The following is a 19,196-nucleotide window of genomic DNA, read 5'->3' on the forward strand; positions in this document are numbered from 1 at the left end:
GATGGGGGGGGTGCATCTGGGAGCAGCAAGGCGGCGGAGTGAACTTACAGATGTTTTTTGCAGTTAGGCTGCTGTCTTGATGCTGAATGCGGAAACCAGCTCCTCCTGGAATTGGCAGCTAGATCTCTAGAGCAGAAGTTCCCCACGTCCTCCTTCACTCTTCTGCTCCCAGCTAGAGATAGGGGGCGGTATGATAACAGAGGGTGCATAGGACATGGCTCCTTCCTTTTGTTTGGCATATTTTACATCCAGTGACCAAATGTGCCACTTCTCGGAAAGGTGTTCACGAAGGGCACAGCTCCTAAGTCCTCAGCACACCACCCTCCATCCTGAATTCCCCTGCTGCATTCTGGTCTGCCTTTTTCTCCACACCTAGAAACATCCAGCTTCCCTGTGAGTCTCTCTGTTTCCTCCCAGAAGACGAGTAGTTGGCAGACTTAGCCAACTTAGCATCCTGGTTGGTACCTGTGTCTCAGAGATGGTCCCATCTCTTCCCTGGCTAGCCCCTCCCCACCACATCACTACACAGTCCAGCCAGGTTTGATGGGGAGATCGCTCTGGCATTCAAACACACCCAGCTGGGACAGAGTCACAGAACAGACATGTTTTGGTATCACTTTAATTACAGTATTTACACACACCATTTTTAATTAAGAAAAAAATCCACCCAATCTTCCTTTCTCTGGAAAGTTCTCTTTCCAACCGTCATTGAAACCAGGATCCCTGCTCACCCCTCTGGAAAAAAACAAAAACAAAAACCCTTGACCTGGGTCACCCACAGAGGAGGTGGCTTGTGGTGAGGGTCCTCTGGAGATGTCCTGGGGCCCTGACCACATGGGGATGCAGAGCAGTGAAGGGGGTTAGGATGGGGGAGGATGAGACAGAAAGGAGTCTTCTGGGGGACTGAGGCCATAGCTCAACCCAGAAGTTGGGGGAAGAAGGTGGAAGCCATCGAGATCTGAGGATAAGGCTAGGTCTTGACCTCAGAGCAAGAGGCTTCCTCAGAAGCACACAGGTCAAGAGCCTTGCCTGAAAGATCTGGTCCCATGGTCTTGTCCACTCTGACCCACAAGGAGAAACAAGAGCCCAAGCAGAGGTTCTGTGTAGCCCCAGAGAGATCAGGACTGAGCTGTTTGCTCTCATCCCCCACAAGCGGGAACACGTGTGTCCATGCACTGTCCCCCGCCCCCCACTCTGTCTCCCAAACACACAGACACAGGATGTTGTCCTGAAACTTGGAGCCCAGTTCCAGGAACAGCCAGAAAACTGTGCAGGCCTCTGTACACAGATGGGGACAGGGAGGGGCATGCGGAGCTCCGGGAACTTGGAAAGCAAAAGGGAAGCTGGTGATGGAATCCACAGTGACTTGGAGGAGGGGTAAGGGAGGTGGTTTAAGACAACAAGTTCTTCTGGCTATATCATTACAAGGGAGCAGGTATAAAGGGTTGCTTTGGTTTCCCTAAAGTAGAAAAAGAAAATACAAGGAAGAAGCAGTAAAAGGCAAAGCCTCCTGGGAGGAAATTGTAGCCCAGAAAAGCCCATGCTTTCCCCTGGCAGTTCCGGTACAGAGGCGGAGAGGAGGAGAGAGAGGGAAGTGGCCAATGCGTGAATGCTGCGAGATCATCAACCCCCCTGGGAGCTTCTCTGCATCTTGGCTTCTCCCCATCACTCCCCCACTCAAAGAAGACCAGAATCTGGGTTCAGGGAGCTGAATGTGTAAAGGGCAGGGGTTACCTGCCTCTCCCCAAGGTGAGGAGAACCCCTCAGCCTGGTGCAGCACAGGGCCCCAGGAATGGCCTCGGAAGGTGTGTGTGGTGGGAAAGGGTAGAAGGTTTAAGGGATAGCACCTCCAGCATGGAGGCAGCACATGGTCAGATGCAAGGAGGGGCCCCTTCCCTGGCCATTGCCCAGCCTTGCCCAGCCTTGCCCAGCCCAGCCGAGTCACAATTCGGTATCAGCCACCACGTGTTGTCTCGCTGAATGGCCGTTTCTGGATGTGGCCTGGCCGGTCCCGTTCTCCTGAGCCCCTCGGTTCACACTGGCCTTTCCCTGAGCCTCAGGGGAGGCCCCAGGGCCTGAGCTATAGCCCTGGCCTCCACCGTTCTCCGTGTAATAAGGGTCTTCCCCCTAGACAGTGTATAAATAAAGGAGCATTATCTGGTAAGCAGGGGAGTGCGACACTGGTGGGGAAAGGAAGGGAGGAGGAGGGAGAGAGGGGGGTGCAGCTGCATGCGCAGACTCCTTTCTTCCTGAAGAGCAGTCAGGGTTCCAGCTCCTAGAGGAGAAAGGACAGGAGAGGCACCACACCATGCCATCGCAGCTCCATAGCCAGCTCCCGCAAGAAACCAGGCAGACCCGGGGGTGAAATTACCACACCAGAGGAGATAACAGGCCAGAGGCCAAGACTCAAACCCCAGCCTTGTCCTTCCTCATCCATAACCTTCAAGAGTAGATTTTCCTTCCATGTGTCCCCTTCTTGTGAGCAGGGTGGCACCCATGGGCGTTTAATATGCTTGCAAATAAGAGGCTGATTTAGCAGCCATACCACCTGTTCTGGTTGTAGCCAGCTGAACTATCCCAGGGAAAATAATAAATAGATGACTTGAACCATCTGGTACCATAGTGAGCAGGTGGTCTGGCCCCAGTTACTGCCCCCTCCCCAATCTGTTATATATTGTTTCGATTCTTGCATGGATACGATACGTGCATGCACGCATATCCCTGTGTAAGGGCACAGAAGTGCCTCTTCTGGTATTTCTCCTCCCCTTCCATAACATTCATGGACCTCCCCAGAAGACCACTATCTTCCTCATTTCCTTTGCCCTGGACCCCAGAACTAACCAGCCTTTCTCCTGTGGGCCTCCAACTGCGGCGGTTCATCAGGAAATAGCCCATGATGCCCAAGACGGCCAGCAGTATCCCCAAGGTGATCAGTGCAATCAGGGTCTTGTGGGAGTAGCTCTGGTGGCTCCTAAGATCTTCTTCAGTGAAGTCTTGGATCCTCATCTTGAAGACAAGATGCAGAAAAGACAGCCTGTTACTTGTGGAATGTGGGTTCTAAAAGAGGAGCCCAGCCCACACTAGACCCCTGTGTGGGACCCAACAGTGAACAAACACAAGAAGACGTTGACCTCAGGGGTTTTCTAAACAGGATTTAAGACTGATATCTCTTAATTAAGTTGCACCGTAAAATTTTGGTTCAAGCATAGAAAGGTGAAGACTGTCGAAGGATGGAGAGGTAGGAAGGGAAGGTCTAGAGAAGATAATTCCTTTCTCCCCCACTCCAATGAACTCCGCTGACCCCGTATTCCCTCTGAGACCCATCATCTCAGACAACTTACCCCTCTCAGCTCAGACTGGTGATTTTTCAGAAGTTGGAGCTTGCTGGAAAGTTCTAGAATTAGAAACAGGGGTTGCTGAATCTAGAAGCTGGCCCAGCTCATCCCGCTGTACCCTCCTACACTATTCTAGATAATGCTCTGATGACCAGTGTGGTCCATCTTAGGAGAGCCTCTCCCAAAGTCAGCCCTGCCCTTCTCCCCAGCACCTGCACTCTCTGAGCTAAGAGGCCTGATTTCTACCCAGGATCCTCTAACCTTAGCCCCACTCCCTCCCTAGCCTCCAAGACAGATGTGCCCCTCACCTGTTCTGTTGGCCAACACCAGCAGCTGGCAGCGAGGCTTAACTTCAGACGGTACAAAGAGCAAGGAACATGCCCCAATCCCATTCTCAGCCTGTTCCTTCTCACACAGGACTCGAATCAGTGTCTTTTCATTTTTCTTCTTAAAGTCCTCCTGGGAAGACAGAGAAAAATGGTGAGCAGGAGATGAAATTACTAGTATATCCTGAACTGCATCCGGGGTCTCTGGCAATAATTCCGATTGAAGTCACGCTATTACCCTTTAAACAAAACAGATCCTTTTTTTGCCTAAAATTCCAACTGGAAAAAAAAATACTGTGAACTATACATGCGCAAAAACACAATAAGAAAAAACTCAAAAATGTCCCAGTCCCCAAACATGTATCTGCTAGTGTCTTAAGTTGCACCACAAAATGTCAGAGAACAAGTTCAGGAAACATCACCTTTTTTAAGGATTGCCTATGTACACACATACTATTCAAATTAAATTCCAAAGAAATTGCCAATAACAGAAATTAGTAATAGTGCAATAATAATGAAGAGAAAATCCTTTATTTCAAGGTTACAATAGCCCCTTGGGGAAAAAACCCAGATAGGCGAGGAGTGGAGACCAAATCTATGACCATATACACAACGGGATCCTCAGTCCCTTCCCTCTTACTCTGCAAGGGGTCTCACAAAGAACATGGCTCAAACTGAAATGGTGTTTTTGTCTAGTCTTCCATTCCCCTTTTCCGTTAAAAGCAGGAAACCCAGTTTTACATGAGGTTCATAGATCTCTCTCCAGGATGGTGACTGGCCCATAGGACTCAAGAACTCAGACTCAGAACATAAATTCTGATCATTCTTCAACAGATGAGTTCCACGAAAGGGATGAACTGGAAGCACTGGCTGTGCCCCTCCAACATCCTGTTCTCATACCCCCCAGAATTTATTCCAGCAGCCTCCAATCAGAGTGGCCTCCCCTGCACAGGAAAGGAACTGAAACCAAGACTCTCTCCTCTGTCCGGATGGCAGATGGTGGAGAAGGAAATGCCTGAGCAGCTCTGACAACTTTCTTGTTAGGAGAAAACTGCTGGGGCGTGTGAGTGCCATCAGAACCTAGCCTCCGTGGAGGAGACAGCTTCCTGTTTGTGGAGCAGGACTGCTCCTCGTGGGAAGGCCAGAGGGCCTTCCCAGCTTGGAAAGCAGCCTGGGTATTTTCCTACTGCTTTAAGACAGGAAAACCCAGGCTCCTTTGCTCTTGCACAAGGCAAGGTCAAGATTGGCCTCAGGCCCCAGCTTTCATCTATCCGCTGGAATTTGAGGGAACTGAGTGAAACTCACTGGGCTCGGATGAGGCCAGGAAAACAGGGCTAGTTAACCTCCAGGTCACAGAGAGATGAGTCCAACAGCGGCCTCAGAAGGCTACCAAGAGCCAAGGTCATAGCAAAATGAATTCTCGGGCCACTGCTGTTTCACTTCTCAGGAAAAGGATCGATTCTGCACATCTCCCAGTAAGTCCTTAGATAGAGACATTGTGTCTGGAAAACCTGGCTCTTTAAAACAGCATTTGCTGTAGGTAGTCTGGACACCACATTGGATATGTTCAGCAGTCTCTTTCCTCTCTAGGCCCCTGAGTACCACACCCTCTCTAGCACCATGCCTTCTGGATGAGGATGAGGGCAGTCCTTGTCTGCAGGACTCTGGGCTTCTGAAGTATTTCTGGTTGAAATATATCTCCCTCTTGAGAGAGGCAGAGGGACAGGGCTCCTGCACAACTAAAGAGCCAAACAAAATGGCACCCTCCTCAACCTGCTGCACCTCAACCAGATTCAGGTGTTCTGACATTTATCAAGCCTTGAATATAAGACATTGTGTGAAAACCTCTGTGCCTGTGTCATGTGGTGTGTGTGTGTGTGTGTGTGTGTGCGTATAAGGCAGCTATGAATTCTACATGGTCAAAGCTCTCAGTTTGGATGCATGGAAATTAAAATAAATGACACTTACTTACTATGTCTCAGGCACTCTTCTAACTGCACTTATTGACTCATTTAGGCCTCACACAACCCTATGAGATAGGTACTATTATTCTTCCCATTTTATAGACGAAGAAACTATAGATGAGGCACAAAGAGACTAAGAGGTCACAGAGCTAGTTACATGGTAAGTACCAAAGAAAGGTACAACTAAAGTGCTCTGGACATTCAAAAGAGGGTGAGCACACATCTGGTTTGGGGTTTTCAGAAACATCCCAAAATAGGCCTTGAAGAATGCATAGAATGTGTGCAGGAGAGGCTGGTGGGGAAAGGCTTTCAGACTGGAGGTACCACCACAAGGGAGCCCAGGCCTGTGAGGGCATGCGACCTTCACAACCCTGGTTGCAAAGACAATGAAGAGCACTGCCTTCTCCGTTGGATTCCTCATCTTGCAGTACTCAGTTCAAATCCCACCACCTTCATGAAGCTGGTCCTATCTTCCACCAGCCTGGGTGTCACCCTTTGCTCTATTTACTAGATTCTTTACATGTTCTACAACTAGTCTGTGTCAGGTTCCTCAGCTGAAGACTGAGCTGCTGTGGTGATTAAAGAGGTGTTGTAGGGGGCTGGCCCGGTGGTGCAGTGGTTAAGTTAAGTGTGTGCTCCGCTTCGGCAGCCCAAGGTTCGCAGGTTCGGATCCTGGGCATGGACTTACACACCGTTCATCAAGCCATGCTGTGGCGTCATCCCACATGCAAAATAGAGGAAGATTGGCATAGATGTTAGCTCAGGGACAATCTTCTTCAAGCAAAAAGAGGAAGATGGCAACAGATGTTACCTGAGGGCCAATCTTCCTCACCAAAAAAAAAAAAAAAGAGGTGTTGTATGAGGAGTGCCCAACACAAGGAGTGTTTGGAACCTCATGGGCACTGGATAAATGGCAGCTATTACTATTACTATTGATAATTGAACTATCTTATATACTATGTCATCTAGAATCCACACTTTGATGTTTAACCATATTCTGCCTTGCTGTTATCGTCATTTCTCTCTGACTAGACTGTAAGACTCCTTAGTGTGGTGAGCAGGTGTACGTTACATAATTTTGAACCCAGACTGTACTAAGCATAGCACCAAACAAAGAACTCAGTGAACTGTTGTTCAACTTAACATCCCAACTGGTTTGTCCTCCACACAGGGTCCCTCCACCCCTTGCTTAGTTTCTTGGACTAAATTCAAGGGAATAACGGCAGCCAGCCTCCCACTCTGGAATCCAATAGCATCAGTGAATTGTGTTTGGGCTTGGAGAGGAGCAGGTGGATCCTGAACAAAGCACAATGCTTCTCCGGATGCTTGAAATAAACATCCTCCCCCAAGAGAGGCTGTGGGCAGACATCATGGGAGAGTGGGCAGGAGGAAGCCACAGCCTTGCCATTTTGCTCATGAGAATCAGATTTGCGAGCCCCTTACTACATCTGCTTGCGCACGTTACTTTGCAAAAATAATAACCACAATAACAAAACCAACCAGCGTTTCTAGAGTAGCATCCTCAAACTTTGCAAAAACTCTTAGCACGTTAAAGAAGCACGTAAGCACTGGAGTGGGGGGGCAAGAGGGACAGGTATTTTTCTAAATGACATTTAAGATATTTCCCATGCTGCGATTCTAGGATCAGTCACCTCTCTACTTCTCTCTCTCAGTAATTTTATTTACTTTGGAGTTTGACAGTGCAGGTAAAACCCCTAATTTCATATAGAGACTGGAGTAATTGAAGAACTTGCTACAAGTCACGCAACAAGTGGGCAGCTGACCAAGGATAAGAAGTTAGGCTGTCTCCAGATTTCAGGCTCTTTCCAGAAGACACATTGTCTTCATCAGTCCTCCATCTGTAAGTTATTTTTTTCTGCATGGAAACCGACGTTTAGTGTTTGGGCCCAGGGCAAGCAAGCTGTGGGCTGGGGATATGATCTGGAGGCTGGAGGCAGATGAAGTCAGTGTGATAGAATAAGGGTGATGTGAGCTAGCTGAGTAAATACAACCTCTGCATATAAACACATGCTCTAAAGAAGGTGTTCTTAAAAAATAAATTGGTGGGCAAAGGACTTGAATAGAGATTTTTCCAAAAAAGATACACAAACGGCCAAAAAACACATGAAAAGATGTTCAGTATCACTAATCATTAGAAAATGCCGATCAAAACCAAGAGATACCACTTCATGCCCATTAGGATGGCTACTATCAAAAAAAACAGAAAATAAGAAGTGTTGGTGAGGATGTGGAGAAATTGGAACACTTGTGCACTGTCGGTGGGAATACAAAACGGTGCAGCCATTATAGAAAACAGTATGGCACTTCCTTAAAAACTTAAAAATAGAATTACCATATGATCGAGCTATTCCACTTCTGGGTATATACCCAAAAGAAAGGAAATCAGAGTGTTGAAGAGATATTTGTATTCCCATGTTCATAACAGCATTATTCACAATAGCCAAAGGGTGGAAGCAGCCCAAGCATCCATCCGTGTATGAACGAATAAACAAAATGCGGTATATACATACAAGGGAAGATTATTCAGCCTTAAAAAGGAAGGAAGTTCTGACACATGCTACAACATGGATGAACCTGGAGGGCATTATGCTAAGCGATATAAGCCAGAAACAAAAAGATAAAAAACACTGTATGATTCTACTGATATGAGGTACCTAGAGTAGTCAAATTCATAGAGACAGAAAGTAGAACAGTGGTTGCCAGGGGCTGGGAGGAGGGCGGAATGGGCAGTTGTTTAATGGGTATAGAGTTTCAGTCCTGGAAGATGAAAAGAGTTCTGGAAATTGGTTGCCTAATATTATGAACGTACTTAACCCTACTGAATTATACACTTAAAAATAGTTAAGGTGAGGGGCCGACCTGGTGGTATAGCGGTTAAATGTGCCTGCTCTGCTTCAGCGGCCCAAGGTTCACAGGTTTGGATCCCGGGCATGGACCGACGCACGGCTTGTCAAGCCATGCTGTGGCAGCATCCCATATAAAGTAGAGGAAGATGGGCACAGATGTTAGCCCAGGGCCAATCTTCCTCAGCAAAAAGAGGAGGATTGGCAACGGATGTTAGCTCAGGGCTAATCTTCCTCACACATAACTAGTTAAGGTGATAAATTTTATGTTATATGTATTTTACTGCCATTAAAAATATTTTTTTTTTTGGTGGGTTCCCTGGACAAATGGGTATAGCATAAAACAGTACAGTAATCTCACATTTTGGAAACTATTTGGGAAACCACAACCACAAAAACTAAGTGAACCTGACATTGCAGTAGACAGAATGAAAGTCAGACTTGGAGTGACCCATTCTGCTAATGAGTGTTCTGAGATGTGGTAACAGGTGCTTGGTAAGAGGGTGGGATCGCCTTCCCTCTGCCTGGCTGATATAGGCAATTTCTGGCTAGAGGTGAAGGATGGGGAGCAAAAGGGGAGGAGTTGGGATATAAATGTCTACAGAATGCAGGTACAGAAGAGAGGCCTAAATAATCCACATAGCGAGAGCTAACATGTTGGATACTCAGTAGGTAGTGGTGCAGAATGAGGAGGCTGGAGGCAGAGTGTCTGGATAGCTAACAATGCATGCATATTTCTGTTATGGGAATATACTAGATGCAGGAGCATGCTAACGTTACATAAGTACTCAAGGATGTGATGTTATGGGAATCCAAATCCTTCATGTTTCTCATTAGGCTGTGAGTAGGGCCTGAGTTTTCCACAGTTAGAACCAGTACCTTAAGGCCCTCTGACACCAAAAGTGCAAGTGCAACCTAAGGAAAATTAGCAGGCACTACACCACTCACAGCCTTTGGAACAGATTATTAGACAAGCATGCAGTAGGACTCAAGGAAAAGGAATCTGGGACACAGTCAGAAGCTGTGGCTAAAACTTCTGGAACGGGGATTGCTGACTGAGGGAAAAATTACCTTGGGGAGTCCTCAGAGGCACTGCTGCTTGGGAGCTGGGGAAGAGGAGCCCTCAGGAAGAAAAGGGGATCAACACGGATGGAAAGACCAGGGAAACAATAGCACTGCACAGGTGCTACCCCAGAGCTGATTCATGGCGGGCAGTGCAGAGCCTTCTTAGGATATTGGGGGGCTGCTCTCTTTCCACATCGCTACTCACAGATCCTCCCCAAACCTCAGAGGAGAATGCAGACTGTCTCAGCTGGGGCACAAAATAGATGACACAGTAAAGACCACAGAGAGAAAGTGACCACAGCACAGTAAGAGGAGTTATTTCTGGAGTAGCAGTAAGTTTCTGGCACTTGTCTTGTGTGATGACCCTAGTTAAATGTGAACTTTGAAGAGCAATGGACAGAAACTTAGAATGCTCTGTAATTAGCTCTAAATCGTTGGTACAAAGAATTAGCATTCTGGCACAGAGCTGCGTGATATACAGGAAAATAAGTGCTCAACCAAGAGGATGGGGGAAAAAATTTTAAAAAGATGGTCATTTTCCTTAGCTATAATTAGCAAAGGGTTTGGCAATTTTTTTTTCTTTTAATGAATCCAGTTGAAAATCTAGAAAATCCAGCACCAGAAACACAGAGTATTACTGGTACATTGTATATTCACGTTTAAGTTAACTATTTTGCAAACTGCATTTAGGTATTCCATTGCATGAACTTATGTCTTCACAATTTCTGTTGTTTTTACAAGTCCTAAGTTAAATAATCCTCTTAGGTATAATTTTAAAAGATCCTGTAAGTCGGAGCCACTCAACTGATAATCACAGGTAAGATATCAGTAGTCAGAATGGACAAAGTAATTTAATACCCTCTGTAGATTACAGTCTTTATCCAGCCCTTTCCAATCTATGTATGTCACACATCACATATATGGATCCCTTAAATGGATTCCCAACTTGCAAGAAAATGTTTTTTTCTATAAGTAAATATCATTCTTCCTGTCATCCTTTCCTTCATCTGGAGCCTTGTTACTGTCAGGAAATTGGATTTGCTGAAACAAAGCAAGGAGGTCTGCTATCATCATTAAAAATTAACACTGTGCTGAGCCAGCCCTAATGGTCTAGTGGTTAAAGTTTGACACTCTTGCTGCTTTGGTGGCCTGTGTTCGGTTCCCAGGCATGGAACCACACCACTCGTCTGTCAGCAGCCATGCTGTGGCGGCAGCTTACACAGAACTAGAATGACTTACCACTAGAATATACAACTAGGGCTTTGGGGAGGGGGAAAAAAAGAGAGGATTGGCAACAGATGTTAGCTCATGGCGAATCTTTCCCAGAAAAAAAAAAAATTAACACTGTGCTATACAGTCTTACCAATGTGATAAGACATGAAACTGAAACAAGAGGCATAACTACTAAAAAGGAGGAAAAAAACAACATATTGTGGTAGATAACATGATAGCTTACCTCAAAAACAAAAAGAATCAACTAAAAAACTCCTGGGATTAATAACCAAGTTAAAGAAAATGGCTAAACCCAAGGCAAATATTAAAAACTCACTTAATTTGATAATATACCAGCAATAATCAGTTGGAATATACAATGGAAAATCTGTATAAATAACCTTAAGAAATCCATGAAACCTATAGAAAAAAATTTTTAAACTAAAAAACAAGGTGCTGAACAATACAAAAGAAGAGCAGAAAAATTGGAGGGATTTCAGAGCAGTTCCAATTAAAATTTTAATTTTTTTTTTTTTTTGGATCTTGACAAGATGTTTCCAAATAGTGCAATGAGCAAAGACCTGCCTGGCTGGATATTAAAAGTACTGTAATGTAAAAGTATAATACTTTTTAAAAACTTAGGCAAAAAAAAAAAAAAAGACAACTGAACAAATAAAATATTTATGAAGAATATGCTCTGGGACATATAAAAACTTAAAATAAGCTAAAGGAAGCACTCCAGTCAACAAAGGAGGGGGTCATTCAATAAATAAGTTAGGAAAAAAGGTTATATGGAAAATACAGCATTACAGCAATAGAAATTCTATATAGATTAGAGTTATATGTAAATAATAATAATAAATGAATTGATATTTTAGGGGGCTAGTTTATATTTCACAAAGGACTTTCTTAACATAGCAGCAAACTTAAATCTGACAATACGTATTAAATGTACTATAGAGAAGGGAAAAAGTAAAAACTAAATTTAAATAAAATTGTCTTTGCCTAGTTTGTCCACCAGATGGAGACTCTTACTCCCTACACCTAAAGCTCAGTATTAGAAGCAACCTGACCATGCCAAGCTCCCCCTACCCCACCAACGTCCAGTCCAGTCCAAGATGGCTTAAGGATGTTCAGCAGGGATTGTGAGAGCAGAGCGAAGGGAAGGAATGGGGGTGGGGTGGGGGGAGTCTGACTTACACAGGTGGAGGTCTCGTTCAGCAACAGGCAGATACCTTGGGTCAATTTCACGTCTTTGACTGTGGAACATTTGATTTCTTTCTGTATTAAAACAAAAACAAAGTAAATAAGCCAGCATCTTTGCTCCTCATTTCTTCCAGGCCTCTTTTCCAGTTTGATTTCTGTGAGGTACTCCTCTGGAAGGTTTTATAATTTTATTTATTTTTCCCCCAAAGCCCCAGCAGATAGCTGCGTGTCACAGCTGCACATCCCTCCAGTTGGTGTACGTGGGACTCAGCCCCAGCACGGCCGGAGAAGCAGTGCGTCGGTGCGCGCCTGGGATCCGAACCCCGGGCCGCCAGCAGCGGAGCCTGCGCACTTAACTGCTAAGACATGGGGCCAGCCCTCTTCTAGGAGGTTTTAGAGAAAAGGAAATTTAAAAATTTGTTAGGGGACTAGAGATTTATAATAATCATACTCTCTTCCTCCATCTCACCCTCTATCCCCATCAAATAATTGAAACTTTTGTTACTAGTCTGGGCTTGTAGGCAAGTAGCTATTTGCAACCTTGGTAAAGATTGGCTTGGATGGTGCAGAAATGGAAGAGAGGAGGATCTTTTCCCATTTGGGCTGTTTTTCCTCCAATGAATTACACACTTGCAGTCAGGCCATACAGCCAAACAGATAATGGGGTGGCTGGGAAGATCCTGGTGACACTCATTTTCCTCCTGGCCCCTAGGACATTCCAGATCCTATTCTGGCTCTTATAAAAACAGAAACCAGGCAGCGCCCCCATGCCTGCCCCCAGGTTCCATGCCTTCATCGTGCTGAAAGCTGTTGACAGCCACAGGCCCCAAGGCTGAGAAGGGCAGACGGGAACTCACCATCCCTGGTCTGCCCAGTTCCTCATTGCCTACCTATGCCTGGCACAAGTGCCAAACCCTCTCAGAGAGAGGAAATGGTATTTATCTTAAACATTTTGGGAAAAGTAGCCCCATTAAGTGGAGGATGGTTTCCAAATATGCCCAAAGAGGAATCGTACTCTGGTCAAAGCCCAGACCAAGAGTTACTAGAAAGAACCACATAGGATTGGATGGATCTCCGAGAATCCCCTTTACTCTCTACTTCCTAGAAATGCAATACCCACGGCACAGATCAGCCTTGCCACCCGACTCCCCCCCTTTTTATCCCTTCCAGCAATATTAAACTACATATTTCCCATGCTAATTCCTACATGACCCAAATCTCATTGGTTGGGATGAGGAAAGGTTTAGGGGAAGAGAGAGCTTGCGTATATATGAAGTGAGGGGGCAATCTGCTATTTTTGGCCCAGTTCACTCACCCTGATGATAGCTGAGGTAGGATAAAATGATGTATAGGGTTTAGTGGAATATGTCATAGGGCTCATGCTATTGTATGCAGGAGGTAAAGCAGTTCTAGGTGACGTGTGGGACTTCAAGGTCATCTCTGTAGTTGAAAAGTTGATTGTGGTGGAAGACACTGTGATGGTTAAAGATGTCTGTGACTGGACAGATGAGTTCACGGTTGTAGGGAATGGAGTGAGCCCAGAGGTAGATGTGAAGTTGACTGGAGTCTCTGGAATAGATAAAAACACAAGTGTGCATGTGTGCATGTTTGCATAAACACAGACACACATCTCAGTTCACTGTCTTGAATGAAGACCTTATAGATACTGACATAAGCATGGACTTCAACCCTGAAAAGGAAATCTGGGGAGTTAAGAGTTGCTTCATGTCCTAACCCTTACCAAACTCACTTCAAGTCAGCTGCTGGAACCACAGCTATAATCTAGAATGTATTAGAGGTGCCCTCAGGATTCTGAGACTGAGCTGGATGCTGGTCCACCCTAGAGAAGTCAAAGCCCCTCAGTTAGAACCTGTACACATTTTCCTTCACTTAGAAGAGATCAGAGATCTCTAGAGAGTCCTCATCTGATCCTTATTTTATCACTAACTGAACTCAGCATGAGAGCAGGGTACAAGGAGCATTACTGATCAGTATCAGCTGCCATGGCATTGGCCTGAGAAAACTGTCACTGTACGGAGAATTATCTAAGACTTCCTTCAGGGTACCCTAAGCATGATGCCCGAGTCATTAATACAAGGGGCTTGTATATTTCCATCTGTGGTGGGAAGTGAGGGGTGGTGGTCTGCAAACATCCTAATGCTTTACCCAAGCACCAGCAGCATCCCTCTGGGGCCTGAGACAAACACTCTTTACCTGAGATGGCTGCTGTGGTCCCACTGCTCTCCTGAGAGACAGGGTGGAGGCTGGTACTTCCAAGAGCACTTGGTGGTATGGATTCCTTGTTGGATACAGTTGTAGGAACAACTGAAACTGTTCCTGGGCTAGTGCTGTTCAAACATGTGAAGCCAGAGGCTATAGGGAAACAAGGAGGAGAAGTCAGAACCTAAATTGTCTGGAGCCTCATGACATCACCTGATTCAATTTCTGGACTTCAGGCAGAGTCCATCCGGAACATCCCCTTGCTGCCCCTGGCAAAGGAGCAGCAACAAGAACATCCTCCTGGACAGGTGACTAATTTCCCACTACTAGATTTTCCCTAAGGAAATAGAGAAGGAAAAGCTTGTGTGCACCAAGTATCTAGTGTAGTATTATTTATAGGAGGGAAAATCTGCGAGCAACTAAATGAATTACAATAGGATAAATGTTATATGCACTTAACGTACCATAATCATTAAAAATAAATAATTATGAAAACTATAGCAACATGAGAATATGAGACAAAGTTCACAATATGTTAAGTAAAGGATTAAAATATAAAATTACACCTGAAGAAATATTGCAAACATCTAAAATGTGAGGAAGGATACGCCTCTATTTCCTTTTTAACATATCCTTCTCTCTTTTTGTCACTCTCCATCTAATATATTAACTCTTGGAATAATCACTAGATTCACCCATCTCTATGCAATCTTCTTAAAAATCTTCTATCCTTCACAGACTTCCCTATCCCCAAACTCCCCTCATACTTTCCCTCATGGCCTTCAAACCCATTCACCTTTCCTTTGGTTAAGGAACTGCAGCAAGCAACCCCAAGATTTCTTTTAGGACGTTCTGACCTAGGAATCCAGCTGATGAACTAAATAACATAAGGCCTGGTTTCTCATCAAATGTAGTGGGAAGATAAAGAGCATAGTTCTGGCTCTGCCAATAACTATGTAGTTTAATGTATGTGTGTGTGCCTCACTTTACTAATCTCTAAAGTGAAGGTCTTTCCTATCTACCTTACATGGATTGTTGGGAGAATCAATGAGATAACAAATGTTAAATTGCTATAGTATAATGTTCCTGGATCTAGTTATTCTCTGAAGATCTTTCTGAGGGTCCTTGCCCTTCCATGTTTCCTGGGGTTCCCAGCAGTGCCATCCTTAGACCTGGGGAGGAGAAGCTCCCTGTCTGGACCCTGCACTTCAGAGCCCACATTCTGTTCCTCCTCCTGCCCTTCCCCAAACCATGAAGAGTCCGTGGGACCAACAGGCTTGCACTTTCTCTTCTAGATCATACTTTGGGGACCAGGAGTCCTAGAATTTACTGCCCAAATGGCTCTTGGCTCACTTGAGGACCTGCATGGGCCTCTTCTCCCAATCCATCCTTATGAGGGTGAGCTACAACACTAGGATGTGCAGCTCTAAGCCCTAAGGGTGGCCAAAGGGTGGCTGTTTGCAGGGAGAAGGCTTAGAACTTAAGCATGTGTGTGTGGCGTCCCTTACACGCAGGCAAGACCCCCCACAGTGTGGGCCAATTCGTGGGCTGGGAACCAAGTGCCATCTCTTCCTGCTCAGCCACATTGTGGCACTGAATTCCAAGACTGTGAGAGTCCCAAATTCAAGCCTGCCCTTCCCGGTGGCCAGGAAGGTATGATTTTCAAGGTAAGAGGATAGAAGATATTTTATTTATCAGTTAGTTGGCCTGATTTATAACTTGCAAGTATTTAGACATATAGTACATGGGCCTCCATCGTACTCTTGGCTTGGGCCTTATAAATGTTAGGGTGGACTTGGTATCCAGAGCTCACACCCAGCAGTACCATCCTCAAGGAAAGGCCCCTGAGGGTCCCAGGCCACCCTAGCTTGTCTCTAAATTTTCCTGATCGAAATCAAGGTCTGTATTTTTCAGAGGTTTCCAGGTAAATAGCAATGTAGAATGAAACCTCTTCTTTCACTCAGCATCAAGAGGGAAGTTAGGCTTTAGTTTCAAGGCAATTAACCTGGGGCCAAGAATGTTTCCCCTAAAGGTGGTGACAAGTCTCACTCTCCCACATCTGCCTCCTTACCTAACCTGCCGCAAGTAGATTGATGTTAATGGTGAGTACAACAATCATATCTTAATATTAGGTGGCAAGTCAGCAGGAAGAAAAAGTGACATCACTATCTCCATTTCAAAGATGAGAGCGTGAATCACCAAGGTTTTGTCCAAGAGGGAAGGCCATAGTTCATGCGGGGCAAGAAGCAATGCGGCCACTGAGGTTGAACTGACTCTTGAGTAGAAGTAGCAAGAGGGTCAAGGGGTCTAAACTACTAAGGATCAGGATGCAATCTCTGCACCTCTGGAGAGAAAAGGATGCGCTCCTTTCTGGCTTAGGTGCGGGGTGGGTTTATCAAAATGAAATAGTTGGGAAAGCAGATCTAGTCTTCTTCTGTCCTTAAATAGGAACTTCTCAGCAATCTGACCCTAAAGTATGAGTTCATTGTAGGGAGCAGGCGGTGGGAACATTTGGACACTGAACTGAAGGATCATCCTCTCAAGGTACCATTTCAAGGTACCACTGGAACTCCCTCTTGACATAGCTCTTCCTGCCCACCCTTTCCTCTTCTTCCCCCATACATCAATTCCTGGGAATTCCATCTGGTCCAACCCTTTTCTCTCCCCAAAGGAAACTAGGCCTGGCTGAGGCGATGTCATGTTTTTGAACCCCCTCTCCCAGAGCCTCCTTCACCCAGACAAACAGTTTTGAACTTTTCCAGACGTGAAGAGAGACCTGCTGCTAGTTCTGAGGAAACAGGTGCCTGTGCCAGATGAGTGAAGCAACCCTGGACCCAGGCCAGCTACTGACCCACTGAGGTTGGGCTCCTGGCTGCAGCAGCCTCCCCCACCCACCACTTCACCAAGCATTGAAGAACAGGTAGCAGGGTCCATCTGCAAATGAGAACGGGAACCCAACCTCAGATTCATGTCCCTGAACCTAGGGTGGGCAGGGAAGCCTCTGAGACCCTGGAGAAACAGGACCAAGAGTGAGGGCAGAAAGGCAAGGCTGAGCAATGGGGTATGATGAGCTGGGGTAGAGCAAGGGGACACCTTGGGAGGGCCCTGTGTGCCAATCCTGACCAAGGCACTGCAGTGCAGGGACCATCAGTGAGGGAGTATAAGTGTCACAGGCTCTAGGGTTCCCTTTATAGAGCTCCCAGGAAGAGACTGGGTCTCGGAGGAATGACGTTTATAAGAATCAAGACTGACCACACATCTCTTTTTATCCTATCTTCCCACACACATATCCATGCATTAAACCATCAAATGCTGACCTTTCTTTATCTGAGCTTCTGATCCCCAACTAGGTATGGGAGTAAGAGCAGCTTACCAGTCAGATTCTAAGAGACAATCAGTGAAACCTCCACTCCATTCCACTCTAGACTGGAGGAACAGCCCTTACCCACAACCCAACAGAGCATTATAGTGTAATTTAAAAAGGAGTGAAAGGCTGTTTTCTGTTTACTTCTCATTCCATCTTTATTAACTGTGTCTCCCTAAGTACTCTATTTGACCCTAGGTTCTCTACTTAATCTCAACTCAAGAACTTGGAAAAAGAGGAGGAGACAAGGTATCAGGAAGTTAGCGAAATGAAGATTCTAAGAAGCCAAATAGATGTCACAAAATTCATGTAGTAAAAGTCATGCATTTAACTTACAGGAACTTATTCAGAGGCAATTATTCTTGTTTTATACACAATTCTAACAAGTGTGATTATCTGATATCCTAGCTAAAGCTAAAAATTAGAAACAGACTATTAGAAGCAAAAAATAAGGAGAAATGACAGCTAAAAATGAAGAAACAGAAATAGATGGAAAACAGACATAAGTATCAAAACCCACACTAGTCTGGAATCATTTATGGTAGGAGTAAATAAATATATACATCTTAATAAGCATTAACAATGTCACTGAGTTGCACCATAACCAAATTATTTTCATGATACATCGGAGTCATGAAGGTTAAAGTCCTCTTTTTTGGTACACTAAGGAAGCAGAGGCATGTATAATACATTTAAAAAAGATTTCTACCTACAATTAGTAAATTGAAGATTCTGCTAGTCTTATTCTCAGAGATCCAGGAAGCTCTGCTACCTAAATAACTAAATTCTCGTACTTTAGGAGACTCAGTTTTCCTATACTTGGTATTGCTTTTCACAGACCCTCTTAGTTTTAGGTTTTTCGCTGGTGCTGTTTCCTGATCTCCTAGCCAGCTAGCCCGATTCTGCCTATCCTTTCAAATTCTACCACCTGGCCCAAGAGGAGTTTCTTGGAGGAGTTCCTGCATGTCTTAGCCCAGAGAGATACAGTATTAGGAGGAAGGAACACACTGGCCTCTGCTGGAGTCCACAGCCTGCATTGATGAAAAGACAGCAGAGCCTGAAAACCAAGAGTTTGGGCCCTGTAATCAGACCGTGTTCGAAGGTTTCTCTACCATGTTCTGGCTGTGTGGCCTTGGGAAGCATTGTCAGCTCTCTAAACCTCATCTCTAAAGTGGGGATAAAAATAGTCCGTACCTCCTTGTTGTTTTGAGGAATAAAGGAGATAAGGAATGTAAAGCAGTTAGCCTGTCTGGTAAACGCTCAAGAAACAGCGGTTATCTTTAGTCTAGGCCCCTTCCTTCTGCTTCTCAGAGACCTTAAGACACGTATCTCCATCACTTACCTGGCACAAAATCACACATGCTGTTTCCTGAGTACAGCTCTTGCCTCCTCAGTTACATTATAAACGTCTCGAGTGCCAGACCCATCTCTTACACGTGTCTGTTTTACTCAGGATGCTTAGCACGATCTCCTGAGGTCAGAGTAAACACTTGGATTAAATGGCGACTGTATCAGATGTGTTCACACCAACCACCTCCAGGTAGACAGCCTCATTCAATGTTATATTTGAAGACAGAATTATTAAATTAGGGAGTGTCCATGGGAGGAAAACCAGAATTAGGAGAATTCTAGAAACCAAG

General features: G+C 45.2%; 1 protein-coding gene across 1 annotated transcript; it reads right to left on the bottom strand.

Annotated features, from left to right (window-relative positions):
* Nucleotides 1-618: 618 nt before the first annotated feature.
* Nucleotides 619-18,917, bottom strand: CD34 (CD34 molecule). Its single transcript, XM_058536943.1, has 8 exons — nt 18,899-18,917; nt 14,187-14,345; nt 13,288-13,541; nt 11,967-12,047; nt 3,644-3,794; nt 3,342-3,394; nt 2,842-3,006; nt 619-2,127 (listed from the first exon to the last, which is right to left on the bottom strand). Exons 1-8 carry the CDS (start codon nt 18,915-18,917, stop codon nt 1,942-1,944), a joined length of 1,068 nt encoding a protein of 355 aa, XP_058392926.1. The 3' UTR covers nt 619-1,941.
* Nucleotides 18,918-19,196: the final 279 nt, after the last annotated feature.

The sequence above is a fragment of the Diceros bicornis genome, chromosome 4 (genome assembly GCF_020826845.1).
Source record: "Diceros bicornis minor isolate mBicDic1 chromosome 4, mDicBic1.mat.cur, whole genome shotgun sequence".
NCBI lineage: Eukaryota > Metazoa > Chordata > Mammalia > Perissodactyla > Rhinocerotidae > Diceros > Diceros bicornis.

What these genes read in the sequence shown, in the direction of transcription:
- CD34 (XM_058536943.1), bottom strand. An exon ending in CTACCTCAGCTATCATCAGG is followed by an intron (nt 12,048 to 13,287) that starts GTGAGTGAACTG and finishes GTTTTAATACAG; the next exon opens with AAAGAAATCAAATGTTCCAC. An exon ending in GGCCCACAGGAGAAAGGCTG is followed by an intron (nt 2,128 to 2,841) that starts GTTAGTTCTGGG and finishes TACACTGTCTAG; the next exon opens with GGGGAAGACCCTTATTACAC.